The sequence below is a fragment of the Rhinoraja longicauda genome, chromosome 4, assembly GCF_053455715.1.
Source record: "Rhinoraja longicauda isolate Sanriku21f chromosome 4, sRhiLon1.1, whole genome shotgun sequence".
Lineage (NCBI taxonomy): Eukaryota > Metazoa > Chordata > Chondrichthyes > Rajiformes > Arhynchobatidae > Rhinoraja > Rhinoraja longicauda.
Genome location: NC_135956.1, coordinates 46581048 through 46606058, shown reverse-complemented (window position 1 = coordinate 46606058; position 25011 = coordinate 46581048). Strand labels below are relative to the sequence as shown.

Genomic DNA, 25011 nt, shown 5'->3' with positions numbered 1-25011 from the left:
TGGGTTTTAAGATATGGGCGGACAAGGGTATCAGTAAAATCTCAGATTTATATAATGTATTCTTTTAAGTTTCAATGAAGTAAAACAAAAATTCGGACTTGATTCAAAACATTTTTTTAAGTATCTCCAGATTAGAAACTTCATAACAAAGACACAAAGCTCACTAGGTGTGCCAACTCAAAACTCTTTAGAAAAGGCGGCTTTAAACTTTAAGGCAGCTTCATGAGGTAAGTGGGCAAATCTTGCGGTTTTACCAAATTATTATAGCAACAGCAAAGGAATCTTCAGAAGATAAAAGGCTTGCGTGGTGTTCAGATCTTGATGAAGAAATTACTGTAGAAGAATGGCAGGATAAATGTTTACAGCAGACATGTCCAAAGTCCGGCCCGGGGGCCAATCGCGGCCCGAGGTCAGATTTTATACAGCCCGCCAGCACTGTCTAACAGAATGAAGGTAGGGGGAGGGGGAGAGGAGAGGGCGACTACACCTCCCGGCAGTCAGCGCTGCCCGACTCTCGCCCCGAGCGGGAGAGGTGACGACGACTACACTTCCCGGCGGCGGGGTTGAGAGCGTGCGGGGGAGGGGGGACACGGGAGAGCAGCAGCTGAGCTCTCCTCACCCGCATGCTCATTGGCAGGCGCTCCCGTCAGTCGGGCGGGTGCCGCATCCCCACCACCCCCCCCCCCCAGCGGGAGAGACGACGGCGATTACATCTCCCGGCGGTCAGCGCTGCCCGATCTGCGGATTGTCAGACGCGAGGTCCGGGGGGGAGGGGGGGGAGCGCATTAGTGAAAGGTCCGAGGGGGGGGGGGTGCATTAGTGAAAGGTCGGGGGGGAGCGCATTAGTGAAAGGTCGAGGGGGGGAGCGCATTAGTGAAAGGTCCGGGGGGGGGGGGGGAGCGCATTAGTTAAAGATCCAGGGGGGAGCGCATTAATTAAAGGTTCGGGGGGGGGGGGGGGGATTGGCCCTTGGATATTTTCACATTATCAAATCTGGCCCTCTTTGAAAAAAGTTTGGCCACCACTGGTTTACAGTCTCAAGTCCAAACAATAAATACACGGTTCAAATTACTCCAGTACAAATGGATAATGAGACTATATATTACTCCTGTTTTACTGCATCGCATTAACCCTAATACACCTGATCTGTGTATCAAAAGTGGTGTACATGAGGGTAGCTTGTTTCATTGCCTTTGGGAATGCCCCACCATCCAAGAGTACTGGAAGGAGATAATAACAACTTTATCTATTGCCACAAAAGAGAAGCTTCCACTCTGTCCTAAACTTTGTATTTTCGGGTGTTTCCCAGCAAGCTGTAAACTTAACACTACAGAGAAGAAGCTGGTTATATTTTGTCTGCTTGAAGCTATACATTAAATTGCTTTGTCATGGAAATCAGTTTATTGACCAAACAAGCAAAGTTGGGTTGATGGATTGCGGCAGTGTCTTGCTTTGGAGAAACTTACATATATAAACTTCTGGAGGGGAAAGATTTTACCGAGGCCTTGTAGTGAACTGCTGTGCCTGTCTTTCCCTTACTTCATTTATATTTAAAGTTATATTGAACAAAAAAAAAATTTTTAAGGATTTTCCCAGTGTAGGGAGCCACAGGTGAATGGGATTAGTGGACCACAGGTGAATGGGATTAGCAGCTCATATGCTTGCACACCAATCTGTTATGCTGTCGCATTACTAATCGCTGTTTATCTAGAGTTATCTCTGACACAGTGTCTTCTCCCAGGTTTTCTGGTTTCTTCCAACATCCTAAAGATGGTTAATAGGCTACTCCAAATTTACACCCACTCAATCCTTCCTCAACCCCCCCCTTATGCTCCCCTCACCCCCCACCCCCCCCCGCTCACTCACCCACTCTATCCCCCCAAACCTCTCCTGCATTGGTCTAGCACCCTCCCACTCCTCCTCCCCACCCACTCCATCCCCCTTCTCCTCCCTTACCTCACCCTCCTCCCTCACCCAACGTCCACCCCCTTATCTCCCCCTCCCTCCACTCCCCTCCGCCGCCCCCCTTACCCACTCAACCACTCCATCCCTCCTCACGGGGTCAGAAGCGAGCTACAGGATAAGGGGGGTTGATGGGGGATGGAGTGGGTGAGGGGGAATGAGTGGGGGGGGTTCAGGGGGGATGGAGTGGGTGAGTCAGCGGCAGTTCATCGGCCCACAGCCCCACCCCCTCATTGGCCGTCACTCCCTCATTGGCCGTCACTCTGGGGGCCCCCCGCGCCGTCATCGTGGGCCCCCTCCCCCTCTCTCATTGGCCGTCACTCGGATGGGACCCATTGTGACGTCATAAGCTGAACATGGCAAGCATCGGTTTAATAAGGTAATTTTTAAACTTCAAAATCTCTCTAACTTTAAAAATATAAGACCAATTTGAATGAAAGTTGTGTTAAACATTCCCCATGACAATGGTGAGTAAGGTGGTCCTAAAATTGTCCTAAAAATCTTTTAAAAAATAGATAGATAAATAGATGGACGGATAATATTTGTGTATACAAACATGTATGGGCGTAAAGAATAACGAGTGAAGCAATCAATTGCAATATTGAAGAAAATCTATGGAAAATGTTTTTATTTTTCACGACAACTTTCTAATGGTTAGTATGGCTAGTTGGAGTTATTCACATTAAAAAATATTCTGTTTCTGTGTTTAGAGGCTGCTTATTCTATGGTCCTCCTGGGACTGGGAAAACCCTTGTTGCCAGAGCCTTGGCAAATGAGTGCAGTCAGGGAGATCGACGAGTGTCCTTCTTCATGCGAAAAGGTGCAGACTGCCTCAGTAAATGGGTTGGGGAATCTGAACGACAACTTCGGTTGCTTTTTGATCAGGTAATTAGAATGTTCGATTTTTCACATTTTGATTTTTGAACATCAAGTGTACAAAAAGAAAATGCAGAAATTGAGTTGCTAACTAGCACATTAAGCAGTGAATCTGGAGCAGTTTATGCACAATTAAGAATTATTTATGTGAAATCTATTTGGATCTGATTTTGGGCCTTGTGGTTTAAACAATATTATCATTTGTCATCCTAAAAGCTGAGACTTTTGTCCTCCGATCCTGTCATCTTCACTAATTCACTCGATCAAATTTCCTTTTGAAATCTTTAATGCCTAGAACCAGGGATTGGGGAGGGGGGGGTTACAATTTCAAAATAGGGAATTGGGTCAGAAGACGAATCAATCTTTAGAATTGTGTACTGATCAGTACATAGAAGAAGGGTAGCAGAAGTAGACTTATGCATATTAAGGGATTTGGTGTTTGTGCAGGAAAGTGATATTGACATAAAAGATTGATCACAACCTTGTTGAATGGCAGAGGAGTTACAAGGTTGAACAGGCTCTATTTTTTATTTTGTAATAATACTGTTCAGGGAATTGAGGAATATGGAGCCTGTGCAGGCAGATAAATTTATTTTATCTTTACATGTTCAACACAGACATTGTGAGCACACGGGTTTGTTTCGGTGTTGTACTTTTCTACCTTCTATCTACTGGACAGGTGACTTTTCAGGCCGGGACCCTTCAGTCTGAATTTCTCCAGAGTTGCTGCCTGACCAGCATAAGGTTTTATCGGAAATCATACAGCGGCTCATCCAGTTTAACGTATCCAGCTAATAGTTATGCTTCCATTGCCCAGTTCAAAATAAAGCTGTTCACTGTACCATGACAATTAACTAAACTAACTAAAATAATTTTCATATAGCGGAACCAGAAATGAGCACCAAATATTTTCACTTCCAACCCTTCTATTGCAATTGCCTACAAATGGTTTGTTTGTGTTCATTATACAATTTCTGATATAAAAACAGTTGAGGTGGTACATAATCTTTCACTTTGTTTCTTCAGTCTTGTTGAGAAAGTTCTACAAAAATAACTTTTTTTCCCCCATAGGCTTATCTTATGCGTCCTTCAATTATTTTCTTTGATGAAGTAGATGGCTTGGCTCCTGTTCGTTCTAGCAGACAGGATCAGATACATAGGTAAGCATAAAAAGAGTTTTTTTTAAAAGGGCAAAAACTATTTGTACAGTTTTAAGAGAGGTCGGTCTCATTACATTGAAACAGAAAATGAACTGCTGTACATGGTGCAGTAAGATCTGCTTGGGTATAAAATAGAAAATCCACAAACCCAACCTTACCATTGACCTGACCTGATCCAAAACTACATTTTCAGTTGGGTTCTTTCACGGGGAGGTTGCTTAACCAGGCTGTAAATAAATGATTGAGCCTTGCTGCATTTATTTATAAAAGTGCTGACCTGATTCAACTCAACCCCGAGAACAAATCTTTTGTAGGATCCAACCCAATCCTGGTGCATGGTCTGGTCCCACTGGGCTCTGGTTGGGTAGCAGACTCTTGCGGTAAAAATTCTTGGGATAGTTCCAGTGCCCAGAGAGGCTTGGAGTCTCAGGACAAGTGGTTGTTTATTTTGGGCGTGGAGAGAAAATTCTTCACTTGTGGAGCAGGGAGTAGGGGTGAAACAAAAGGTTGTAAATCATATGAATCGAGTACCTATTGGAGTTCTGGATGTGTTGCGGGTGACCATGTAATATGGCAGGAAGATTTACTTTAGACTATAGATATACAGTATGGAAACAGGCCTTTTCGGCCCACCAAGTCCGTGCTGCCCAGTAATATGGTTAGATGTTTATTTAACTATTTGGGTATTTATTTCCCCATTTTTGATGCATCAAATTTTCTTGCGGTTAAAAGAACAAACCTGCTTTGACAACAAATGCAGGTTGATATGGGCTGTAAATCTATTAATTTATAAGCAATGATACACAAAGTCAATTTAAATAAATTTATGGACTTTTGAGCATATTTATTTTGGTTTCCAGAGATGTCAACTTCAGAAGCCTGCACTTTTTATGATAGTGATTTTTAACCTCCATGTTCTTTATCTGTAAGTCTGTGCCTCAATTACTCTGTGTTTATGACTTCAGTTGGAAAGATTAAACATTTTTTTTCAGTTCCATAGTTTCTACTTTGCTGGCATTGATGGATGGACTGGACAGTAGAGGCGAGATTGTAGTGATAGGGGCCACAAACAGACTGGACTCAATTGATCCTGCTTTAAGAAGACCTGGACGATTTGATAGAGAATTTCTTTTTGGTCTCCCAGACAGAGATGTAAGTGTTCAAGCATTAACAAGTTGGTTTGATTAATGTGAAAAAAAGTTCCTTTCTGGTTTCTGAAAGGAAGGATTATGTTTGAGTTGATTATTCTGGCACAATGTACTTTTGTGATTTCTGTGCCATTTGGCATCTGTGGTAGATTCCAATCCACAGTGCTTGAGCAATGCTGCACTTTGACCGGCTTGATGGTGTTCCAGATGTTAACTAATTTAATCTGCACTTTCCATACCTCATCTTGGAGCAGAATTTCACAGGGGGTCTGATTCTCACTGCATGCTGGGGTAGAGTTTTGCTTTGCTCTGTTTTGAGACTTGAGCCTCAAGTTGAATTTGGTTAATCAGTTTTGTTCACTTTGTGGTTGTATGGCACCAATTTTGTTTTTGTCATTTTGGCAAAATTCCAGATTTTCATAAGCTACTTAACCCAGAGTGCTAAATCACAAATGCCACTTTTTGGATCAAATAAAACTTAATTTGAGTAATTGAAGGCTCGCTGGTTGCAGATGTATGGCACTGCAATTTTCACTCAAAAAAGTGATACCTTTTCAACAGTGCTCAAATATATTTACTTTAAAAATATTTATCTGTTCCTTTCTTTCACTTTGCTAAAAGGCCCGTAAAGAGATACTAAAAATCCATACCAGGGACTGGAATCCAAAGCCATCAGATGCATTTCTCCAGGAACTGGCAGAGAAGTGTGTAGGTAAGGTCAATAATACTTTATTTGTCACATTTGCAACAGTGAAATTCATTTTGCATATATTACACACGCCGCCATTTTTGGTGCCATTATTTAAAGTCCGGTTGGTCTATGCACTGGAGCAGGTCCCGTGATTAGATGTTCCTCGCCCGGCCATCTTTGTGTCCTGCAGCCTACCTGAAGGCGCTGGAGACATCACCCCTCTTCACCCTCCTACCGGCCCTTGCTCCTCGCGTCCCACTTCTCCAGCTACTGGTTTGCGCAGTCTGCCAAGCTTTCGGGTGGGTTCCTGATCCCTTCAGGCGAGGTCCTGCCATCTGCGAGCCTTCGGGCGAGATCCTGCTGACCACGGGCCTCTGGGTGAGCTCCGAGCTTTTGGGCGGGTTCCTGGTCCTACAAGAGACCATGGTGGGCGAGCCGGGCATACCTGGTGGGTCCTCTCGGCAAGTCGTGTGTGTGTGTATATAATTTGCATTGCCTCCTAAACATTTGCATCAATTAAGTAATATGTTCTCTATCACAGGCTATTGTGGTGCTGATATTAAATCCGTCTGTGCTGAAGCTGCCCTGTGTGCCTTGCGTCGCCGGTACCCCCAGATTTATGCCACCACTGAAAAATTGCTGCTGGATGTATCTTCTATTAACATCATGGCACGAGATTTTGTGAAGGCCATGCAAAAGATCACACCTGCTTCTCAGCGAACAGTGAACTCTCCTGCACAGGCACTTTCGTTTGTTGTCAGGCCGCTCCTGGAGAACACTTTCAAGAGAGTTCTAAATGTATTGGAAAAGATTTTCCCACATGCAGGACGAGACTTTAGAAAGAATGGCGAGATCGGTAAGAATTAAATGCATGCAATGTACATTGCAGAGACAAGCCATTCATCCTAATTGATCCATACGATACACGCATGAGCCCTTTGCAAAACTCTTTTTCTGTCTAATTATATACTCTTGTCATCCTTTAGCTTTCCTAGATCACCTACAAATACTTACCAGTCTGCTCATTGTTCCTTTATGTCATACATTCCATATTTCAACCACTCAGTAGAGAAGAATCAATTTAATTGTTTATTTTGGTCAGAGCTTCATAATCCAGTTACAGAGTGTTAAATTATACCTTTTTCACGTTTATTAAACAAATCCAATAAGCACCTGACAGCAAGTAGTCTAGACTAAAAAATAGCAAGAAGATATTTGGAATTATACACTGTAGTAACCTATTATTTTGCCTGTAACTTAATTTCAGTGTTGTCTTTTTGCATCATGACTTCATCTAAATATCTTTGAATGAAAATATTGTACTTCTGCTGAATTGTATTTCTGCTCTGGGCCTACTGTCATGTTACCGGAATGGTTTCAGCTAGGTGTGTTTCACCTGATCAGACGGAGGTTCAGAATTTCTAGGTATGGACTCTGTAATAATCATAGTGGGGAGAAGAAGGATTCCCCAGATCTCTGTTCCCGCCGAGAATTTAAAAAAATTACAAATGCAGCAATGTTCTATCAGTTTCAAATATTTATAGTATCAATCAGTCTTTTATACAAAAGCTGGAATAACTCAAGTGTTGGACTGCATCTCTGGAGAAAAGAAATAGGTGACATTTCAGACTGAACTACCTAGTTTTTTGTTTGCAAATTAACTCCTGGTCTTGTCCTCTATCTCTTACCGTCATCAAATATTTGTGTTCCTCTGACTCTGGTCTCTTGCATATTGTCAATTTCTTTTGTTCCATTGCTGACGCCCATGCTTCCTCTTCTTTGGTCAAGCTTTTTGATCTCCTGAACATACATTTTCTATGTCAGATTTTATCCAATAAAGTTTTTCTGACGCACTTTGGTATATTTTTCTACTGTGAGAGTACTATGTGAATGTAGAGTCAAAAACTAAGAGGAACTCAGCAGGTTAGGCAGCATCACTTCAGCTGATAATGTAATCAGCTAACCTTGCATTTCACTTAAAGCCACACGTTCAAGGATTTGTTTAACAAGAACAAGAAAAGATGAAGTACGAGGGTAAGCTGGCCAAGAATATAAAGAAGGATAGTAAAAGCTTCTTTAGGTATGTTAAGAGAAAAAGATTAGTAATGACAAATGTGGGTCCCTTGAAGGCAGAAACAGGTGAGATTATTATGGGGAACAAGGAAATGGCGGAAGAGTTGAATAGGTACTTTGGTTGGTTCTGTCTTCACTAAGGAAGACACAACCTCCCAGATGTACTGGAGGACAGAGGATCCAGGGAGACAGAGGAACGGTAAGAAATTTGCATTAGGTGAGAAATAGTATTGGATAGACTGATGGAACTGAAGGCTGATAAATCCCCAGGGCCTGGTGGTCTGTATCCCAGGCTACTCAAGGAGGTGGCTCTAGAAATCTTGGATGCATTGGTGATCATTTTCCAATGTTCTATAGATTCTGGATCGGATCCTGTGGATTGGAGGGTAGCTAATGTTATCCCTTCAAGAAAAGAGCGAGAAAGAAAATGGGGAATTATAGACCAGTTAGTCTGACATCGGTGGTGGGGAAGATGCTGGAGTCAATTATTAAAGAAGTAATAACGGTGCATTTGGATAGCGGTAACAAGATCGGTCTAGGTCAACATGGATTTGTGATGGGGAAATCCTGCTTGACTAATCTTCTGGAATTTTTTGAGGATGAGACAAGTAAAATGGATGAAGGGGAGCCAGTGGATGTAGTGTATCTAGACTTTCAGAAAGCCTTTGATAAGGTCCTACGCAGGGGATTAGTGGGCAAAATTAAAGCACATGGTATTGGGGGTAGGGTATTGACATGGATAGAAAATTGGTTGGCAGGCGGGAAACAAAGATCTGATAAGGGGACTCGAGGTAAAAGAGCCATTAGGATACAGTGATCACAATATGATAAGTTTTACTCTACGAATTGAGAGGGAGAAGGGAAAATCGGAAGTGTCAGTATTACAGTATAGCAAAGGGGATTACAGAGGCATGAGGCAGGAGCTGGCCAGAATTGACTGGAGGCCCTAGCAGGGAAGACGGTGGAACAGCAATGGCAGGTATTCCTGGGAATAATGCAGAAGTTGCAGGATCAATTTATCCCAAAGAGGAGGAAAGATTCCAAGGGGAGTAAGAGGCCCCCGTGGCTGACAAGGGAAGTCAAGGACAGCATAAAAATAAAAGAGAAGAAGTACAACAAAGCAATGAAGAGTGGGAAGCCAGAGGATTGGGACTCTTTTAAAGAGCAACAGAAGATGACTGAGAAGGCAATACGGGGAGAAAAGATGAGGTACGAGGGTAAACTAGCCAATAATATAAAGGAGGATAGTAAAAGCTTTTTTAGGTATGTAAAGAGGAGAAAAATAGTCAAGGCAAATGTGGGTCCCTTGAAGACAGAAGCGGGGGAATTTATTATGGGGAACAAGGAAATGGCAGACGAGTTGAACCGGTACCTTGGATCTGTCTTCACTAAGGAAGATACAAGCAATCTCCCAGATGTTCTAGTGGCCAGAGATCCTAGGGTGACGGAGGAACTGAAGGAAATCCACATTAGGCAGGAAATGGTGTTGGGTAGACTGATGGGACTGAAGGCTGATAAATCCCCTGGGCCTGATGGTCTGCATCCCAGAGTACTTAAGGAGGTGGCACGAGAAATTGTGGATGCATTGGTGATCATTTTCCAATGTTCTATAGATTCAGGATCAGTTCCTGTGGATTGGAGGGTAGCTAATGTTGTCCCACTTTTTAAGAAAGGAGGGAGAGAGAAAACGGGAAATTATAGACCAGTTAGTCTGACATCAATGGTGGGGAAGATGCTGGAGTCAATTATAAAAGACGAAATTGCGGAGCATTTGGATAGTAGTAACAGGATTGTTCCGAGTTAGCATGGATTTACGAAGGGGAAATCATGCTTGACTAATCTTCTGGAATTCTTTGAGGATGTAACTAGGAAAATTGACAGGGGAGAGCCGGTGTGGTGTACCTTGACTTTCAGAAAGCCTTTGACAAGGTTCCACATAGGAGATTAGTGGGCAAAATTAGAGCACATGGTATTGGAGGTAGGGTACTGACATGGATAGAAAATTGGTTTAATGTGGATAAGTGTGAGGTTATCCACTTTGGTGGTAAAAATAGGAAGGCAGAGTATTATCTGAATGGTGTCAAGTTAGGAACAGGGGACGTACAATGAGATCTGGGTGTCCTAGTGCATCAGTCACTGAAAGGAAGCATGCAGGTACAGCAGGCAGTGAGGAAAGCCAATGGAATGTTGGCCTTCATAACAAGAGGAGTTGAGTATAGAAGCAAAGAGGTCCTTCTGCAGTTGTACTGGGCCCTAGTGAGACCGCACCTGGAGTATTGTGTGCAGTTTTGATCTCCAAATTTGAGGAAGGCCATTCTTGCTATTGAGGGAGTGCAGGCAGTGTAGGTTCACAAGGTTAATTTCTGGGATGGCGGGACTGTCGTATGTTGAAAGACTGGAGCGACTAGGCTTGTATACACTGGAATTTAGAAGGATGAGAGGAGATCTTATCGAAACGTATAAGATTATTAAGGGGTTGGACACGTTAGAGACAGGAAACATGTTCCCAATGTTGGGGGAGTCCAGAGCAAGGGGCCACAGTTTAAGACTATGGGGTAGGCCGTTTAGAACTGAGATGAGGAAAAACTTTTTCAGTCAGAGAGTTGTGAATCTGGAATTCTCTGCCTCGGAAGGTAGTGGAGGCCAATTCTCTGAATGCATTCGAGAGAGAGCTAGATAGAGCTCTTAAGGATAGTGGAGTCGGGGTATGGGGAGAAGGCGGGAACGGGGTACTGATTGAGAATGATCAGCCATGATCACATTGAATGGCGGTGCTGGCTCGAAGGGCCGAATGGCCTCCTCCAGCACCTGTTGTCTAAAGAGTAGGAATAAACAGGTCCCTGTCAGAATGGCAGGCAGTGGCGAGTGGAGTGCCACAAGGCTCGGTGCTGGGGCCGCAACTATTTACAATATATATTAATGATTTAGATGATGGAATTAAAAGTAACACTAGCAAATTTGCAGATGACACAAAGCTGGGTGGCAGTATAAACTGCAAAGAGGATGCTAGGAGGTTGCAGTGTGACTTGGACAGGTTGAGTGAATGGGCAGATGCAGTATAATGTAGATAAATGTGAGGTTATCCACTTAGGCGGCAAGAACAAGGAGGCAGATTGTTATCTCAATGGTGTCTGATTAGGAAAAAGGGAAGTGCAACGAGACCCTGGTGTCCTTGTACACCAGTCACTGAAAGTAAACATGCAGGTATAGCAGGCAGTGAAGAAAGCTAATGGCATGTTGGCCTTCACAACGAGAGGATTTGAGTAAAAGGAGTAAAGAAGTCCTTCTGCAGTTGTACAGGGCCCTAGTGAGACCACATCTGGAGTATTGTGTGCAGTTTTGGTCTCCTAATTCGAGGAAGGACGTCCTTGCTATTGAGGTTCACTAGGTTTATCCCCGGGATGGCAGGATTGCCATGAGGAAAGATTGGAAAGACTGGGCTTGTATTCACTGGAATTTAGGATGAGAGGGGATCTTATAGAAACGTATAAAACTTTAAAAGGACTGGACAAGCTAGATGCACGAAAAATGTTCCCAATGTTGGGGCAGTCCAGAACCAGGGACCACAGTCTAAGAATAAAGGGGAGGCCATTTAAAACTGAGATGAGCAAAAACGTTTTCACCCATAGAGTTGTGAATTTATGGAATTCTCTGCCACAGAAGGCAGTAGAGCCCAATTCACTGGATGAATTTAAAAGAGTTAGATAGAACTCTTGTTGCTAGCAGAATCAAGGGATATGGGGAGAAGGCATGCACGGGTTACTGATTGTGGATGTTCAGCCATGATCGCAATGAATGGCGGTGTTGGCTCGAAGGGCCAAATGGCCTCCTGCACCTAATTTATATGTTTCTATTTAACATTTCTTGATGGTGTTGACTTTATAATATACTGTTTTGGTTGCTCATTATGTACTTGACACAGATTTGATGGGTTGATTTGAGGAGAAGGAAAACTAATTGTTTTATTACTCCTTAAACAGATGGATTAAGCCACATACTTAATGATGGTGTCTACAGTGATGATGAAAGTCCATCTGTTTTTGAAAATGGACCACATCAAAAAACAGCCAGTAAGCAGGCACATGGTGGATCTTTCCTCAGTTACAGGCGGTAGGTACACTTATTCTATTCTATAGATCTGTAATTGCCCACAGGAATTTGAGGTGCGTGATGACTATCACAAAGTGGGTTTTCTTGGCATGTAACTTTCCACTTGACATAATAATAAGTTAATAAATTGAGAAATCCATCGGTTCAAATGTTGTAATCATTATTGTAGGTGGGATTTTTCTCATTTTGTCTTTTTTATTAAATGAAGCACTTAATCATGCCTTATGTGAACTTTTCCCATTTATAAATTCCCATGCACATTTCTATCATCCCAAAACATTGATAAAGTGTGGCATTGTCAGAGTTGCAGTATTAAACAGAGCTGTATCTGCTTAAGTAAACGTAAAAGGTACCATGGCCATATTCAAGGATAATTGGTGTTCTGTGCTCTGGCTGGCACTTGTCCCAGGATTAATAGGAACAGATTAACTGGGTGCTTGCCTCTTGAGTGTTTGTGGTACATTTTGTGCACACATTTCCTGTTTCCCTATAAAACAAATATTTCAAAATTCATGGATTGATACAACATGTGAATCGGGGCTGCACAGTGGCGCAGCAGTAGATTTGCTGCTTTACAACGCCAGAGAACCGGGTTTGATCCTGGATGCTGTCTGTATGGAGTTTGTACATTCTCCCTGTGATCGTGTGTGTTTTTTCCAGGTGTTGCAGTTTCCACCCGCAGTCCAAAGATGTACTGGTTTGCAGGTTAATTGGCTTCGTTAATTGTAAATTGTCCCTTGAGTGGGATAGTGCAAGTGTACGGGGTGATTGTTGGTCAGCGCAGACTCGGTGGGCCGAAGGGCCTGTTTCCGCGCTGTATTTCTACGGTGTGTGGAAAAGTTGAAGTTCAGAAACACTGTAGGGTGTCTGTTGTACCATTATTTCAGGAGGGGAGCAAGGACAAGTGAGGGAACGAAGCTTGATGTCAGTGGTCGGGAAGTTGCGGGGGGGGGGGGGCCTCTTGGGGATCTACCAACATTTGGATAGGCACTAATTTTTGACTATCTACCCCTCCCCATGCCCCTCATAATATTGTATACATCTATCAAATCCTCCTTTAGCCGAAAGTTTTTTTTTTGGGTGAAACGCTCTGAAATGCCTTGTGATTTGAAAGAGTTGTGCAAGTTCATGTCCGTCTTCAAGCAAACTGCTCCATTGTCACTGTATAATTGAATCTGCCAGTGAAGATGCTGCATCAAAAGGGTGTAAATGTTGGGTGACAAGTTTACATGGACTGTTTCCACTTTCTAAGAATTTTAAAGGAATTACGAATTTCACGACAAAATGTAGCCTCTTTTGTATCCACCATTACCAGACAATTTTACTTCTTATAAATGTGAAATGTAATGAGACTTGAGTAAAACATCAGAGTCTTGTTTCTGTGGCCAGTTTGTTGGGCAACATGAAGCATTGGGGTTTTTACTCTTGTTCCTTGTTACCAGTCGTCTGAGGAAATGTCAACAGAAGGTCCTGTATCACTGAATTTTTGAACACTTAAATGCAATGATTTAATTTTTTTAATCTGCAGTTATTGATTGTAAATGACTTATCAAATGTTTTTGGCCTTTATCGAATTATTGCTTTAAATATCTTAAACACTTGATTTTTGAAGAAATATTCATGAATATCTCATCTATCATTAGGTGTGCCTATCACCAGCCAACCTCTTACAGACCAAGGCTACTGCTGGCTGGGGTACAGGGTTCAGGTCAGAGTTCTCATCTTGCCCCTGCATTGCTTCATAACATGGAGAAATATGCAGTACATACACTAGATCTTCCAGTGTTATATGGTGTTAGTACCACATCACCTGAAGAAACCTGTGCAATGGTACGATTATCTATGGTTTTTATGCTCTGGAATATGTATTTTAATGGAAACTCTTGGTGTGGTTTAATTTGAACATTTTAGTTTGGGTGCTTTCAATGAGGTGATCATACATAATTTATTTAAAGGTAAATTCAAATTATTTTGAGAATAGTTTATAAAAGTCATCTTACAAGTAGTTACCTTGTAATTTTGCTTTTTCTTTGTCCATTGATTAGTCATTCATAAGGTCATAAGGAATAGGAGTAGAATTAGGCCATTTGGCCCATCAAGTCTATTATGCCAATCTATCCCTCCAAACCCCATTCTCTTGTCTTCTCCCCATAACTTCTGACACCTGTACGCTTGTATTCTTTCTGGATAGGTTTTGTCTGGGTTTCTACTCTGGGTCACATGTAAAATTATATATTTCAAACTACAGTGCCCACCATAATGTTTGGGACAAAAACCCATCGTTTATTTATTTGCCACTGTAATCCACAATTTGAGATTTGTAATAGAAAAAATCACACGTGGTTAAAGTGCACGTTGTTAGATTTTATTAAAGGGTATTTTTACACATTGTGGTTTCACCTTGTAGAAATTACAGCTGTGTTTATACATAGTCCCCCCACTGTACTTCTGTTATTCACATCCATACAGTAGGTTTACTTTGTTGCAGTGGTCTAACTTGCTTTGTAAACAAAAGAATATCTTTTCCTAGTAAGATGCAGAATGATGCATAAAGTATGTATAATTTAATTTGCAGTCACTTAAACATAATATGAGTTAAAGTTAAGCATTGTGAAGTGCATGTCTCCATTCTTGTTCTGTTTACCCTGTTTACATCCTCTAAATTATAATTTGTCCTGGTTTATTTGGGAGAGTTGGGGGAAGGAAATGAAAGCAGTTAAAAGATCTGTGCAAAAACAATGGCTTTTGAAACCCAACAAAATTGAGATCTGAATTCCCTATGAAAACTGAAGAGTGTTATTCATTTACCTTTCCTAAATGTAATACTTTAAAAACGTCAGCGAAACATCCAACCTTCATGTAGAAGCAAATCCCATAAGAAAAAGTCACTTTGCTTACACCTCACCCCCAAATACTCATTGTAGTTTTTGTGTGAAACCTGTCCACTTTCACTTCCACTTTCCTTACCCAGAAAATGGTGGCTTTGGCTAACATTATACCCTTGCCGTGGAACAGCATTTAATAGTAAATGCCCTCAATATGCAATGATAACTTGCAGGCTTGACTGGATATAGGGCTTTACATTTGTGTTCCAGAGCTGTCAATCGTGTTGTAATTTTGTGATGTTTTAGTCGAGGGATCTGCCATGGCTTTAAGTTTAAATCCTTTTAAAAAAAATTGCATTGCTGTTTTAGTTTATTCAGTGTTCCTCCAATTTCTACTTGGAATCCAGAATAAGGTCTTTATCAGTCAATCAAGGATGGTTTCACTTCTGCTCTTTAATAGAAGATAGAGCACAGAAGAGTACAGCACAGGAACAGGCTCATCAGCCTACAATATTTGTGCTGAGCATGATGCCAAGATGAACTAATCTCATCTGCCTGCACATGATCGATATCCTGCCATTCTCTGCATATTGATGTGCCTATATAGAAATCTCTTAAAAGCCGCAGGCACACACCACCCTCAATATATATTTTTTTTAATTGCCCAGCATATCTGCTTTAAATTTTGCCATACATGTTCTAGATATGGTGAATAGAAAAGGCCACAAATAAAGTTTATGGTTCCCCTTCCTCCAACTATCAAAGTTGCTACAAACAGCAAACCTCAGCAGGAAAAGCATCAATATGTGAAATCTATTCTTAGAAATTGGCTTCATAAAATCAAACTTAAGTAATGTGTATGTGCTTTAAGAATCCAGATATGGAACTGTTAGAACATTGATTGGAGGTGTGGTTAGGATGTCAGATTCTGATAGGTTGTGAACAGATATGTCATTTTATGTTGCTAGCAATGTAATTTTGGATCTGGGATGATCATTAAGCACTCTTTAATTTTACACAATTATGTTGATGCATTTAGATGTTCCGAGAAGCTCTAAGGACAGCCCCAAGTATACTGTACATTCCGCACATCGATCAATGGTGGGAATCAGTTGGAGACACCTTAAGAGCAACGTTCATTTCATTACTTCAAGATATTCCCTCATTTACCCCAATCTTGCTGCTGGCAACATGTGATGTTCTACAAAAAGAACTGGCGGAAGAGGTAAATGTTCATTTAATCATCATAATCATAATAGTACTTTATTAGTCAAGTATGTTTTGCAACATACGAGGAATTTGATTTGCCATACAGTCATACCAATAAAGAGCAACAAGACACCCAAATAATTTTTTTAACATGAACATCCACCATAGCGACTCCCCCGCATTCCTCACTGTGATGGAAGGCTTCCCTTCTTTGTTCTCCCGCGGTTGGGGCGCTCAAACCTGCCGTTAACGGGACGATCTTGGCTCCCGTAGCCGGCGGTCGGGCCCTCCGCATCGGGGCGGAATCCCAGCTCCCCGTGCCGGGCGATCAGACCCTGGGTCGGGGCTAGTCGAACCTCCTGCGACTTTGGAGCTTCGCGACATCCGAGATTGTGAGCTCCTCGATGTTGAAATCTGCAGGCCGCAGTTGGAGTGTCGATCCCAGGTAAGTCCACGACCCCGTGGTGGGGCTCAAAGTCAGTCTCAAGCAAGGCCTCCAGCTTCATGATGTTGGGCCGCAGAGTGACCAGAGATACGATCCGGAAAACAATCGCATCTCTGGCAAGGTAAGAGTTTGAAAAAAGTTTCCCTTGACCCCACCCCTCCACATAAAACAAACAAAGAAACGTTAACACATACTTTTAAAACACACTAAAAATAATGAAAAAGATGAAAAGGCAGATAGACTGTTGGCGAGGCTGCTATCGCTGATGGCGCCACCCGGTGGTCTATTTTTTTATTATTTAGTTTGATCTGGATTGTGATATTTGAATGGACCTTGAATTCTGGTGATTACTCCAGCATTTTGTGTCTATCTTGAATTCTGATTTCTGGTATCTAGTTCCTTGAGAAAAATATAATTATCTTGCCAATAATTATTATTCCAACTACTCCCATACTCTAAATTAAACACAGTGGTAGAATACCTTCAATATAATGCTTACTTTGCACTTCACCTAGTCATGTAATTGAAATCGTGCAGGGAAAGAATAGTAATTTTGCAGCATTGTTTTAATTAGAATTATTGAACAAATGCTGTGTAAAAACAAAGAATAGAAGGATGTGATTGAATCAGTGTGTTGGTCAAGTTAATAGATAATTATTCTTGGAAGATTAATGTCCTTCTGATTGCTTCAGTTACCTACCTTGATTGTTTTCGTCATTTAAAACATGACCAAACATTTTACTTTTAATCTGCTTTTTAATTGAGCCTTTATCTTTTAAGGTAAAAGAATTGTTTGCCCGCCATTCTGGAGAGGTTTTCAATGTTCCACTTCCTAACTATGAAGAAAGAAAGAGTTTTTTTGAAGACCTAATAATGAAACAGGCTGCAAAGCCCCCTTCATCCAAAAGGAAAGCTAGTAAGTTGAAGCTGATCTTGGGATTATCACAAACTGGGATTTTAAACCATTCTTTTAATTGAATTTTAAAGATTAGTAACTTTCAAAGTAAACGGATCTAATGAATTGGTGGAGGCTGGTGTGTATCCCAGGGAAATGGGGTTAGGTAATTGGGTGTTATAAAGACTTGTTGGCCATGTGTTGAATAGCCTTCACCCAATAATCTTCAGCCATTTCCAGCAGTTGCCTCAATCAGTGCCCTGCCATCCATGGTCATTTCAAACACTCTTCAATTTAGTGAGCTTACTGCCCAGCTGTTTTCTCCACCCCAACCCCACCACCCTTTTTCTCCACATACAATTGTCCGTTTCCTTTGTCACAGCACCATTTCTTATAGCCCTTCCATTCCCACCACCAAGATCATCTTTCATCCCATACTTTTATTTCTTGACACCTGCTTCACCCTTCCAATTCTCTTCTGCATCTTTGAGAATAAACTCCTTCACACTGATTTACTACAGTAATTCATCAATCGCATACGGACCATCTTTGCATCTGTTCCAGCACCATCTTTAGTCCTTTCCTGATATAACTCTTGTCCGCATGACTAAGTTAAAGAGCTGAAGGTTTGGTGATTATATGGTGCACAACTGGTTCAGCTAACTATTGCTGGACCACAAGATCAGTTGAGCCTTGCTCTCATTTGGCAAAGAGCATCTGCCTGGAGTGCAACATCATGGGTTAATGCCTTGGGTTTCAGGAATATTAACTCTTTCCACAGGTGTAGCTGTTGTACTTCATATTGTAGAATCTGCAGTATTATACTTTTGCAGAAAGAGTAAGCACTATGGCCTTAAGTCTGCACTGCCTCTCAGTGAGATCATGTCTTGATCCTGTGACTCATTTGCTTTCCCACTTTGACATATTCTCTTAACTTTCACAAATTTACTGATCACTATCTTGAATATTTTCAGTAACTGAACATCTACAGGTCTGAGGTGGAGAATTCAGAATATTTCCAACCTTCCTGTGTGAAGAGATTTCTCATCTCAGGCCTGAATGCTTGACTTGTTATTCAGATAACAATATCTCCCCCAGATCAAGACTGTTCCATTATTCCAATTAGATGAAATATCCATTTGGCATCTAGCCTATCAATCCATTTTGGAATCATTTTTGTTTTAACGTGAGGATCTTGGAAACACTAGTATAAAACCAGTTTGCTTAAAGTATCCTTCCTTCAATCATCGCCTTCTTGAGAGAGTCTACTACAAATTAATGTATTATTTGAAAGCTACTGCTCATCCCCAACCTTTTTTCAGTGTCAGATCTCTGTTTATTTTGGAAAATTTTAAGCTTGACAATGAGCAACATTTTGAAATGTTTTGTGGTTGCTCTGCTGTCCTCCAGCAGTGATGTTGGTCTGAATGTTAATCAAATTTAAAATCACCTTAGTCCTTCAGGCTTTGGAAGTCCTTCCAATTGCACCACCGCCAGAACCCCAGCGCCTCTCTGAGATGGAGCTGAAGCAGATAGAAGAGGAGGAGGAAGGCACTTTACGGGAGCTCAGGCTTTTCCTTCGAGAAGTGACGCACAGACTGTCAAACGACAAACGTTTTAAAGCATTCACCAAGCCCGTCGATGTAGAGGAGGTATTGTTGTTGACCTTGCTATAGCATGTCGTCCCGTGTGCATGTTCAAATTTTATAGTGAAAATGCTATTGGATCTTGACAAGCTGAACTATTTAAGTTAATTTAAGTAAAGCAGACATATTCATCAAGTGCCTTTCACATTCCCAGAGCTCGGTAACATTAAAAACCATTTGGGGGGGGGGGAATGGGCTGGTGACCAGGCTGGTATTGATGCTGGAAGCCAGAAAGGGTAATGTGGAAAATAGTAGGATTTTGGGGGTGAATAAGAAAAGAAGGCATGGAGAAGATAGAAAGAGCGGATGGTTTTAAAGGCTTAGGGAAGAGGAATTTGGACGATGACAAGAAGCTCCTGAAGGAACTTGGTGATTAGAGAGAGTAGAGAGAGAATGAAAAATGCTGCTGAGGGTTGTGAGTTTGCAGATGGCAACCACGGACACAGGATAGATAAAGGTGATATCCCACTGCAAAGTCACATGGGGTGCAGTGCTTTCAAATGAGAAACTAAACCAATGCTCCCTTTGCCCCTGATATGACAGATCCCCTGTGGAGGAACGTAGTCTTAAGAATCAACTGCTGACATTGGTCAACTTCAATGAGCCAGCTTTTGGAAGCAGTCAATTACTGGGAAATTAATTTACTTTCCTGAGTAATTAAGGAGATAAAGATGTATTAGCATGGTTTATTAAGGGTGGTACAATCCTGGCCATTAGCTTATTTGATAAGATCACCCTTACTGGGAAAAAGTTGGATATTTTGCCTGCAAATGTTTCTTTGCATTATACAGAACTCGTAAAATTAACTTTTCTTTTAGGTTCCAGATTACTGCACAGTTATAAAACAGCCAATGGATCTCTCGACAATAATGTCAAACATTGATCTGCATAAATACATGACTGTAAAAGACTATCTGCATGACGTAGAGTTGATCTGCAATAATGCACTGGAGTATAATCCGGATAGAGATCCTGCTGGTAAGGAACAAATGAGAAAATCTGTTCTCTTGAATACAACCAAAAGGTTTGAAGAAGGGTCTGGACCCGAAGCAACACCTATCCATGTTCAACAAAGATGCTGCTTGATCTCACATTAGCTGCTATGTTTTTGTGCTGGCAAGAACATTGATTGTCCCTTTATCTTAGCGATTGGTTCAATTCTATACCATTATAGGTATTATATATTTGATTGATTTGAATATGTTCAATATTCTTCCCCCCCCCTCCCCTCATCTCCCCCGTGCCTTTAAAAAAAATCTATGCCGTGGCCAATTAAAGAGTGGATCAGATTTGCCATCTTAACCAGCTTGGCAGTCTGTTTGGGGAGCTTCAGGAATCAGTGCACATGCATACAATAACACTGCATGTCTTTATTTTGACTCCCCTGCGTTTTGTATCAAATCTTTCTTGGGTCTTAGTTAATCTTGACTTCTTTATGTATTATGTGAAATATGGAGAGCTTCAGGCTTGGAGATTTCGGGGATGATACAAGTTATTTGAACTCTGGTTACTTTCAATTAGTTGTTGGACTTCCGTGTTGTAAATTAAGTAGAGCTCTAAGTAGTGCATTGTTACATTGTAGATACATTTATTCAAATTAATCCAAAAGTAATTTTAACAATGAGACCTTTATGGGTCTCTAATGATTTTTCCCTTGTAGCAAAAGTTGAATGTAAATGTAGCTAATTAATGCTTCTACACAATGAGTAATGTAATACTATCTTTTAAGATCGTATCATCAGACACCGAGCCTGTTCTTTGAAAGACACTGCCTATGCAATTATGAAATCCGAACTTGATGAAGAATTTGAAAAACTCTGCGAAGAAACTCAAGAATCCCGAAGAAACCGAGGTACAATACTTTTCTTTAACCAGTTTTAAATTGAAATCCAACATAGTCTGCAGTAATATCTTCTCTGATTATCTGCAGTGGAAACGGGAATGTTTGAAACTATTCCAGATACTTGCCAAGGTTAACTGAATGTTTTGATGTGCTAAATACTGCATTAGAGGAAAAAATGTGAATTATGAATTCCATGTTATTCAATTCTTTAAATGTGATTTGTTGTTATTGTTGTAGGTTGTTACTCTTCCAAATTTGCACCCACGTTTTATCACGTGCTACCAAAGAATTTTACCACAGAGAATAAAAAGCTAGATCCAGAGTATTCCTCTCAAAAAATTGAGTTATCCTCACCGGTATCTGCAAGTACACCTTCAACTTCATGTGAGTGTTGATTGAATTTTTATACATTTCTCTTCAAATGCTTTTCTATCAATGGACACTAAAAATATTCTCTTTTTCGCACTAAAATTGTATGAATTTAAACTGGTAGATGTGATTAAGTGCTCCCTTGATTTTAATTTCTCATCCTTGTTTTCAAATACTCTCTTGGGCTCAATTTATCAGTCATTTCTTCTGACCTCAAAACACTTTGATACAACACTTATGAAATACCTTGATCATTTAAAAATGATAATCCATCTATAAAGAACTTTACATAACATGTTTATTGAATGTAGGGTTGTATTGCTTATTCTGGTATACAGTAACAAAATACTTTATTTATTTAGCTCATTCAAAAAGGAAATATCGAAGTAGGTGGTATCGTGGTATATATGAATATAAACGCAAGAAGTCTACACAAAACAACATTTCTGAGGACGCTGACGGTGAAGATGGAATTGAGGGAATAGAAAATCCCCATGATTCAAGACTAGATGAGACGCTCAGCAACGGAGATGCCTTCCTAGATACTCAAAAGCAACATCTCCATAATGGGTATAGCCATGTAAAATTAACTGAGGGAATCACCGATGAGCAGCCTGATACACTTATATCTGCCGGTGAAAGTTTATGCAAGAAGAAAAAGCTTTGTACCAATGAAACAAAATGGGAAGAAAATGAACTGGGTAATGGGGATTGTCACAAAAAACAACTTGTAACAAGTGAGCACAGGGAAAAGAGGGGTGACAAACCCTATCATTCCCCAGGTTTGTGTATATTTATATTTGGAAGTACTACAGTTGTGTAATTATTTTGGCTATCTTTTTTGGGATGAGGGATTGGGTGTGCTATGTGTCCCTCAATGGTTTGGGCACTGGAGAGCGAGAGAAGGCTCATGCAATTTTAATGTACTTTTGCTTATTACTAACACGAATGAATTTGTGTTTATTTTGGGAAATCAAAAGGCATGTTAAAACAATAATACACAGTCACCTTTAATAATATTGAAGCTCTTTTAATCTCGTAAATAATTTAAAAATTGCATGAATCATGTGTAAATAATTTTGTATTCCTGAAAATGGTATGAGTAAAAAAAAATAAAAAAATGGCAATGTTCAAAGAACAGTGCATAGGAGATTTCTGGTGACCTGGGCCATTTCTACCTTACTGTTTGTTTGCTTAGCACATTGCTGTTGGGTTAGTGTGTGAAAATTCACTGCAGCATTTGCCTTGGTAACAACAGAAGAATTTAAGTAATTAATTAACTGCTCAGTGCTGTATTCATAACCATCAGAAAGAGTAATCGGGTTATTTATAATGATCTGATTTTTATTTCATTGCACTTGCATTGATCAAAAAGAACTTCACGTTCTGCATTAGTCCTTTTCAATTTCACCTAAAAATAGATGTCGAGCATTCACTGCTTGTTAGGCTCGTGCTGAGAATAAGTATCAGCATTATTTTTATTCACAGGATGTGGGCACCCATGGTAAGGCCATCAATTGTTGCCTATTCTAATTGCCCTTGAAAGTGGTGGTAAGCTGCCTGCCTTCATGCCTTGCCAGGCTATTTCACAAGATAGTTAATTTTGAGATTAGACTTCCCTGTACCATACAAATAATGCTTGCTCTTTTATTTGCATGTTATCCATTCTTCTCGTGGCTAGGAAGGAATGCTGGACATAACCTCTGACATCATCTTGTGCTACTTCATTGTGTGAATGCATGGAACTAGACCTAGGGCTAATGTTTTATGTTGTCCTAAATATTTCTTCCTTCACGTAATTGCTGATTTCTGCTAATTGCATGTTCCTAACAACGTGAAATGGGTTGAACTAGTTATTGTGTTTTGTGTCTGTACCACACACATTTTTGGCAACATACGCAACTTTGAATGAGGGTGTTGGAAAATTGTGTGGTAAATGCTTTTTAGAAGTTAAATTAATAATGGTCGTGAAGATGACGGGAGAAAGATGAATACCACTCTGAAGTTGCTGTTCGTATTTCTTCTCCCAGATGATTGCTCTATTTTACATATGACTCGGAGCAAGCGAGTCCAGGTGGAACAACAGCAACACATTAATGTTGAGAAGGCAATGATGGTCCTTTCTGAACATACTCCTCCCGTAATAGTAGATCATGAAAGGCTAATGGTAGGTTATGGGTAACAGACAATCGCTATCAGCATTTGAAATAAGCTTTTGTAATGATTTATTCATTGTTTTATTAAAACCTTGAGTTTTCATTATCCGTATATTCCCTCTATAAATAAAAGCCTGAAACACGCAGGCTAACAGTCACGGGATCTTGGTGTTATCTAAGGCATTTGTACAGAGGATGACCTCTATTAATTGTAATAGCAATTGTTCATTATCTTTTATTTTTACCCAAAGATTTTTTTCTACAACTTTAACTAGTTATGGGGAAACTGCACTTTTAACTCAAGATACATATGTAGAATCCTTTGAAGTATGATCTTTTTGATTGCGAAATCAACATTTAAAATTAAATGTGTTCTTTAATCTGGTTCACCTGCAGAATCTCTGGAAATGGATTACTCTGAAAAGTGAAGAATTCACTGTAACTCATCTTGAAAAGTTGTATGCAGTACTCAGTCAATGCATCTATTGCCATCGGAAAGAGTTTGATAAGACAATGTTAATAAATGTAAGTTGCTGGGTTCGATAAATTCAAAACAGATATGCACTCTCACCTTTTGCATCCGGACAATTAGTATTTAATAGCTTTACTGTGCTACAATTTGGTTATATGGTCGGGTGATTCATCTCCTTTTGACAGATCACACACACAAATCAGTAAATGTTCAGTATTGCTGGTGGATGACTAAAATGTTTTTAGAAATAAACTTGGATTGGAAAGAGTATCTCTGAGAAAGATTGGAAATACTCGGGTCGAGCAGCATTCATAAAGCAGGGAAATTTATTTTTTTGTTAGAATAAGAAATATAAATAAAACTGTTTTAAGCAAATACAAAAGCATGGAAAGAGGGGAGGAAAGGCAGGATAGTGGTAATATGGTAATGTGTTTTCCTGTAAATGTATAAAAAATATCTTGACAATTACTTGCATATCCTTTCCCTTTATTTCTTGTATTCATGGCCATCTCATCACATCTCATGGCCATCACAAAACTAAATCTCCATCATTTCATTAGCTAGATTTGAGATGTAGATGGGTCTGAAATTCACTGTAGTCATAGTCTTGTTTAGGAAAATAACAGCAGATGCTGGTTCAAATGGAAGGTAGACACAAAATGCTGGAGTAACTCAGTGGGTCAGGCAGCGTCTCAGGAGAGAAGGAATGGGTGACGTTTCGGGTCGAGACCCTTCAGACTGATGTCAGGGGAGGGGGTGGGACAAAGATAGGATGTAGTCAGAGACGGGAAGACAGTGGGAGAACTGGGAAGGGGGAGGGGAAAGAGGGACAGAGGAACTATCTGAAGTTGGAGAAGTCAATGTTCATACCGCTGGAGTGTAAACTGTCCAAGCGAAATATGAGATGCTGTTCCTCCAATTTGCGCTGGGCCTCACTATGACAATGGAGGAGGCCCATGACAGAAAGGTCAGACTGGGAGTGGGAGTGCTGAGCCACCGGGAGATCAGGTTTGTTAAGGCGGACTGAGCTATGAGTCATAGTCTTGGAATGCTAGAATACAGAAACAAATCCTCTGGCCCAACTTGTCCATGCTAAACAAGTTGCCCCATCTAAGCGATTTACCTGCATTT

At 40.7% G+C, this 25011-nt stretch overlaps 1 protein-coding gene across 1 annotated transcript in view; it reads left to right on the top strand.

Annotated features, from left to right (window-relative positions):
- Nucleotides 1–25011, top strand: part of atad2 (ATPase family AAA domain containing 2) — a 61644-nt gene that overhangs the window by 35777 nt on the left and 856 nt on the right. Inside the window, exons 12-27 of the mRNA XM_078398622.1 lie at nt 2673–2847; nt 3910–3998; nt 4991–5150; nt 5768–5858; nt 6379–6693; nt 11891–12020; nt 13664–13850; nt 15885–16070; nt 17280–17415; nt 18850–19046; nt 19859–20018; nt 20770–20892; nt 21121–21267; nt 21615–22034; nt 23283–23419; nt 23805–23933. Coding sequence (XP_078254748.1) covers nt 2673–2847; nt 3910–3998; nt 4991–5150; nt 5768–5858; nt 6379–6693; nt 11891–12020; nt 13664–13850; nt 15885–16070; nt 17280–17415; nt 18850–19046; nt 19859–20018; nt 20770–20892; nt 21121–21267; nt 21615–22034; nt 23283–23419; nt 23805–23933 — 2782 coding nt within the window. The remainder of the gene's footprint in view (nt 1–2672; nt 2848–3909; nt 3999–4990; nt 5151–5767; nt 5859–6378; nt 6694–11890; nt 12021–13663; nt 13851–15884; nt 16071–17279; nt 17416–18849; nt 19047–19858; nt 20019–20769; nt 20893–21120; nt 21268–21614; nt 22035–23282; nt 23420–23804; nt 23934–25011) is intronic.